Source organism: Manacus vitellinus, unplaced genomic scaffold (genome assembly GCF_001715985.3).
Source record: "Manacus vitellinus isolate BGI_N305 unplaced genomic scaffold, ASM171598v3 scaffold_84_pilon, whole genome shotgun sequence".
Classification (NCBI taxonomy): Eukaryota; Metazoa; Chordata; class Aves; order Passeriformes; family Pipridae; genus Manacus; species Manacus vitellinus.
The window spans coordinates 66,127-72,305 of NW_021940840.1; the positions used below are offsets into that span (position 1 = coordinate 66,127).

At 59.2% G+C, this 6,179-nt stretch overlaps 1 protein-coding gene across 1 annotated transcript in view; it reads right to left on the reverse strand.

Annotated features, from left to right (window-relative positions):
• AP1B1 (adaptor related protein complex 1 subunit beta 1) overlaps positions 1-6,179 on the reverse strand; it is a 22,042-nt gene that overhangs the window by 11,827 nt on the left and 4,036 nt on the right. The window contains exons 4-9 of the mRNA XM_029964913.1: positions 4,685-4,820; positions 3,762-4,007; positions 2,797-2,987; positions 2,079-2,300; positions 817-937; positions 305-400 (exon numbers count right to left, since the gene is read on the reverse strand). Coding sequence (XP_029820773.1) covers positions 305-400; positions 817-937; positions 2,079-2,300; positions 2,797-2,987; positions 3,762-4,007; positions 4,685-4,820 — 1,012 coding nt within the window. The remainder of the gene's footprint in view (positions 1-304; positions 401-816; positions 938-2,078; positions 2,301-2,796; positions 2,988-3,761; positions 4,008-4,684; positions 4,821-6,179) is intronic.

Here is a 6,179-nt window from a genome sequence, read left to right on the forward strand (position 1 = left end):
CCCTGGGAAGGGATCAGCTCCCTCCCATGCCCCTGGGAAGGGATCAGCTCCCTCCCATCCCCACTGTGGTCCCCAACAAGCCCCTGGCACCACCCACTGCAGTGCCACCCCAGGCAGAGCTGCTGGGTCTGCAAGGGGGCACAGGATGGGCAGGGACCCTGGAACAGCTCCAGCGGCCAAGGGGATGAGACACCCCCCTGACAGCCCTGTGGAACAACCACAGCTCATCCCCAGGTCCGGGAAGGCTCCCAGGATGAGATGCCCACCAGGTGCCTTGCCCAGCCAGAGGTGCCCCAGCCCTCACCTCCACCTTGATGGCACAGCGGCCGATGGCTCTCACCGCCTTCCGCACAAAATCCACATCCACCTCCGTGGCATATTCCTTCAGCTCTGCCAGCACCTGAGGGGGGGACAGCACAGTGAGGGCCTGGCAGCAAGGACAAGCCACCAGGAACGTGGGGCAGTGACCTGGCTGGAGCAACTGGGTGGGGCAGTGACCCAGCTGGAGCAGATTGGGTGGCACAGTGACCCAGCTGGAGCAGAATGGGTGGCACAGTGAGCCAGCTGGAGCAGATTGGGTGGCACAGTGACCTGGCTGGAGCAGAATGGGTGGCACAGTGACCCAGCTGGAGCAGAATGGGTGGCACAGTGAGCCAGCTGGAGCAGACTGGGTGGCACCGTGACCCAGCTGGAGCAGATTGGGTGGCACAGTGACCCAGCTGGAGCAGACTGGCAGGCACAGCCCATCCCGACTACATCCTGCAAAGCTGGGGCTGGGACTTGGATCCCCCCTGGTGCCCTCCCCCAGCCCCTGACCTGAGCTATGTTGGCCTGGGAGGCCAAGCGGATCATGATGTCCAGTTTCTCCAGTTTGACGTAGATGGGGTCGTTGTACTTCACAAAGAACACCTTCATCTCGTGCTTCAGGATCTCAGGCCTGGCGGTGGCAGGAGGCAGAGGTTAGGGGGACACACACACACACTCACCTCCACCACAATTCCAAGGTTTTGGAGGTCTGTTCCATGCCAAGGAATCCCAAACACCATGATTATCCCCCCAGGGTTCCGTCCCATGGACATAAGCTGGGGAAACACGGAGAAGGAGCAGCTCCAGGCCAGGAGGATGAGGCTCCTTGGCCACAAGCACAAGGTTCTGGGGGCCCATTCCAACCAAGGAATCCAAGACAGCACAATTATCCCCTCAGGATCCTTGGCTCCCCTTTGCAGGGGACAGAGCACAACCTTGCTGCAAACACAGGCCAGACGTGAGGCAACGGGGGGGGGTTGTCCTGCCAAGGCTGGAAGGGACATTTTGAAGGAGCAGGGACACAAATCCAGACCCCAGGGCTAGGCTGGACCTTTCTCACCAGCTCATCCTCTAAGCTGGGAAGGAGCTAGGCCAAGTCCAGCTCCAAGGAGCCAACCTGCCTTCCACACTCCCGCTCCCAGGGACACTAATTGCTTTCCTCTTTTCCCAGAAATTAGCACTATTTTTAACAGACGACCACGGCGCTGACTGGGAGGAGGACAAATCATCTGACTGGGCTGTGGGCAGAGCAGGGCTCTCCAGCTGGACACTTCTGCTCCAGGCACACGTGTGGGGCCTTGGACACCTCCTGCCCACCAGAATTTTAGATCAGCAAAGGGACAAAAGGACTCTCAGCACTTACTCAAGAAGGACAAAATCCGACAGCACAAAAATCCCACCCTAGACACCAAACCAAAGTCTCTCAGCTGTTGGCTTTGCCATCCTTTGCTCCCCCCAGATAAAGAATAAATTAAACTGAGATAAACTCCCTGCTCATTCCCTCATCTAACTGACTCAAGGTCATATTGGACAGGGCTTGGAGCAACCTGGGCTAGTGGAAGGTGTCCCTGCCCATGGCAGGGGGTGGGATGAGATGAGTCCTTTCCAACCCAAACCATTCCATGATTTTACAACTCTCTGCACTCAGCCCTTGGATTTTAAACAACAGACAAGGAAAAACCCACGAGATGGGTCGTGACACTGCTGCAACCAGAGGGATGGAGGCACTGGGAAGCAGCACCCGTGGGAAAGAGGGACAGCTGGGCACGCACCTCTTCTGCACGATGAGGTTGATGTTGCGGAGAGCCACGTACTGCAGCTCGGGCTCTGCGGACAGCAGGGTCACCAGGGGCGGGGCCAGCTTCTTCAGGAGCGTCCCATAGTAATCCAGGTCCTTGGAAAGCATCTCCATGAACTTCATCAGCACCTTCACGGCCGAGAGCACCACGGCGGAGTTGGCGTGGGACAGGCGCGGCGTCACCCGCTCGCAGATGCTGCCGGGCGAGGAGAGGGGACAGGGGGTGATCCCAGCCCTCCTTCCTGCTGAAAAGCTGCTGCCAGCATGGATGAAGGACAAGGCATTCGCAGGAAGGCTGAGCAGTGCTTGGGACCTTCCCAAGAGACGCCGAACAGGCTCCTGGACGCCCTGATGAAGGTTATTCCCCAGCCCTGCAGAACCCGCTCGCAGTGACCCCGTTTTGGGGCTCCCCAGGGCCTCCTGTCCCCTGCAGCCACATCTTCAGCTGATAAAGAAGCACAGTCCTGGTGCCAGCACGGGGACAAGACCAGGGCAGGCTCCAGATGGCCGTGCCCAAGGCACAGGGGCCAGCAGATGCCCGCTGTCCCACCTCCTGCAGCATTCCAAGGGGCAGGAGGATGCTCAGAGGAGAAGGGGCAGTGCCAGGCGCTTTGATCGACACCTGCCCATCAATCCCCTCCCTCTCCAACCCTGCTCCTCGGCACCACGGCAGCACCCGGAGCCCCCCTCACCTCTGGGCTTCCCGGTCATCCTTGGGCATGTAGTTGGCCAGGCAGTCCAGGATGAAGATCTGGCCCCACTCGGTGCACTCGTTGAGGGCCGTGAGCAGCTTGTTGATGGACTGGGGGTTGAGGTCCAGGAGGTTGCTGCTGGGGTGGGACTCGGCGATTTCCGACAGAGCCGCCACCGCGTTGGCCACCACCTGCCAGGGGGCACGGGACAAGGGTTAGGGGACAGGACACGGGTGAGGGGACACCAGGGTGGCTCCGGGGGGAAAGGTGGGGCAGGGGGATGAGCTGCTTCCTCAGCATCATCCCACTGACATCTGGGCACCAGCTCCGACTCCCATCAGCAGCTCCACAGGGGATGAGCCATCCCCACCCCGCTCCCACCGCCCACACCACATCTCCAACAGCTCCCACGTGTTCCACAGCAATCAGCCTTGGCCCTGTGCCCAGCTCCCCTTCCCCAGGCAGCTCCAAGGAGCCCCATCCCTCCCTGCACAGCTCCAGGCCTGGCTGCCACGCCCACAGCAGGAGGAAAGGCTGGGGGGAGAGAAACTCTGGGGAAAGCTGGGTTTAAAGTTCCTCATAAAGCCTGGGGAAAGGGAGGGAAGCCAAAGCCCAGCTGCCAGGAAAACCTCACGAGAGGCAAAAGCCACTGGCTATGTGGGATCAGAGGCAAAAGCCACTGGCTATGTGGGATCAGAGCCAAGCCTCAGCTCTGAGCTGTCCAGAGCAGCCTCCTCCTCCCCACTGGGAACAGGGTAATAACACACAGCCAAGGAATGGGAGAAACCCTCCATCCAGGAGATGGGCTTACAGGGCAGGGAAAAGCCCGCAGCCCTGAGAAGCAAGAAGTCCCCAACAGCAGCCTGTCAACACCAAAACAGAGAGTCTGGAAGGGAGTCTGGGATGCGAAGATGAATTAGAGCGTTGGGATGAAGAGAGGGCAGAGAAGGCAAAAGAAGGGTCACCATGGGGTTGGAGTCGGAGATGAGATCCTTCAGGGTGTCCAGGAAGCCCTGGTCCTCCACCAGCTGGGCGTTGATGTCGTGCAGCTTGGCCACGCAGACGGCGGCCGTCTTGCGCACGTAGGGGTCCTCGTCCTTGAGGCACTTCCGCAGGGGCTCACAGAGGTACTCCGTGATTTTATCCACGCGGATGCAGCCCATGGTCCGCACGGCCAGAGCCCGGATCAGCGGGTTTGGGTCCTCGCAGTCCTGCAGGGAGCAGAGGGGAGGTTTGGTGTCACAGCCGGTGGCGGTGCCTTCGGGACCTCCGGGTTGGTTTGGGGTTCCTCAGGTGCTGAGGGTTTAACACTCGACAGCAAGTCCCCCAAGAGAAGCTGGACCTCTTGTTCTGCACCCACGGAATTCTAACGCCACCAGTCCTCGCTCCCAGCACCCCCAGGAATCTGAACTCCTCATCACTTCACCAAACACCACAAACCAGCTGCCACCTGACCTGGGATACTCATCTACTGCATTTATCTTGTGGGGTTTTTCCTGCCTAAAAAACCCAAACTCCCTCTAATGCCCACCAAGCCTTTTCACAGAGTGGTTTGGCAACACCTTGGCTCCCAACAAACTCTTCAGCTCCCAGCTCCAAGTGGGAGATCACGAGGGCTCTCCCAGCACACGGGCTCACATGACAGCAGCTCCACCACGGGAGCTGCCCACAGCCCCGACAGAGCGAATGGCACGGGGTGGCTGCCAAAAAAACAGCTTTCTGCATTACTGAGCAAATTTAATCAGTTACCAAGAACCAGGAGAGCTCCTCCTCCTGACGGGAGAGGCTCTGGAAAGCTGCCCACGCTCCCTTTGCAGCTCAGTGCAGTGACCCGGCACCGGGTCAGGTTGCCCCTGGTGACTCTTGGACTCACACCCTCTGCCCTCACCTTCACAAAGGTGTTCACTGCCATGATGGCCATGTCTGGCTGGCTCTTGGCATAGTTCATCAGGTAGAGGTAGACCAGCTTCTTCAGCTCCAGGTTGTCTGTCTGCATGCAGTTCACCACGTCCGGGAAGAGAGCGCTGGAACACAGAGCTCCCGGTGAGGGCAGGACACGGACACACTCCTGGGGGACCCCCCTTCCCACGGCCCACCCCCTCCTGGAGCCAGGAGAACCTGCTCTGGAGCCAGGCTGGGAGAGCTGGGGGCTTCACCTGGAGAAGAGAAGGCTCCAGGGAGAGCTGAGAGCCCCTTGCAGGGCCTAAAGGGGCTCCAGGAGAGCTGGAGAGGGACTGGGGACAAGGGATGGAGGGACAGGACAAGGGGAATGGCTTCCCACTGCCAGAGGGCAGGGAGAGATGGGAGACTGGGAAGGAATCCTTCCCTGGGAGGGTGGGGAGGCTCTGGCACAGGTTGCCCAGAGAAGCTGTGGCTGCCCCTGGATCCCTGGAAGTGTCCAAGGCCAGGATGGAGCAACCTGGGCTGGTGGAAGGTGTCCCTGCCCATGGCAGGGGGTGGAACGAGACAAGTTTTAAGGTCTTTTCCCACCCAACCCATTCCAGGATTCTATGATTCCATGACCTGAGCCCACCCTGAAGCAGATGTGGCTGAACTGCCCATTCCCAGTGGATTTGATTGCATGGATCTGTATCAAGACCAGCCCAAAGCAGCCCCTGAGGGACCAAAACTGAACTCTGGACATGGCTCTGCTGTATCCCAGCCCCAGCACAAGGTGCTGGACAAGGCTCTCAGGTACATGGTGTGATTTTGGGGTGTCCTGTGCAGGACCAGGAGCTGGACTCCATGATCCTTGTGGGTCCCTTCCAACTCAGGATATTCCATGATTCCATGCACCCTCACAGGATGGAGCCAAAGGGAAGAGCCCCACTCCCTGGGGTGATTCCTGAGCACCAGGATGCTCTGCTGAGATGGGGTGGAGCTGCCTGCACGGAGCTGGGGCTTCCCCTTCCCAAACCCCTGGAGCTGTGGGATGCCAGAGATGCTGTTTCATCCAAAGACAGACCAATTAAAGCCACAGACAGACCAATTAGACTATCAAAGCACCCCAGAGAGGCAATTAGGATCACAGGGGTAACACAGGGGTTATCCCACCCTGACAGATGTCCCTCGGCTCCTGGAAGCTTCTCTGTCACTGCAAACCCAGCCATCCCTGACAGGATCAAACCCAGGGCACCCCTAAATCCAGGGAAGTGCCTGCTGAGCTGCCACCCACCGTGGCTGCTCTCACCCCGGGCTAAACCAGGCTTTCCTGGCTAAACCAGGCTTTCCTGGCTAAACCAGGCTTTCCTGGCACCTCCTGGGGAGCAGTGAACTGAGGAACCTGCCCTCCTGCAGCCTAAAATATGCACACAGCAAAAAAAATGGGCTGACACGGCCACAGAATCCTGGAATGGGTTGGGTGGGAAGGGACCTTAAAGCTC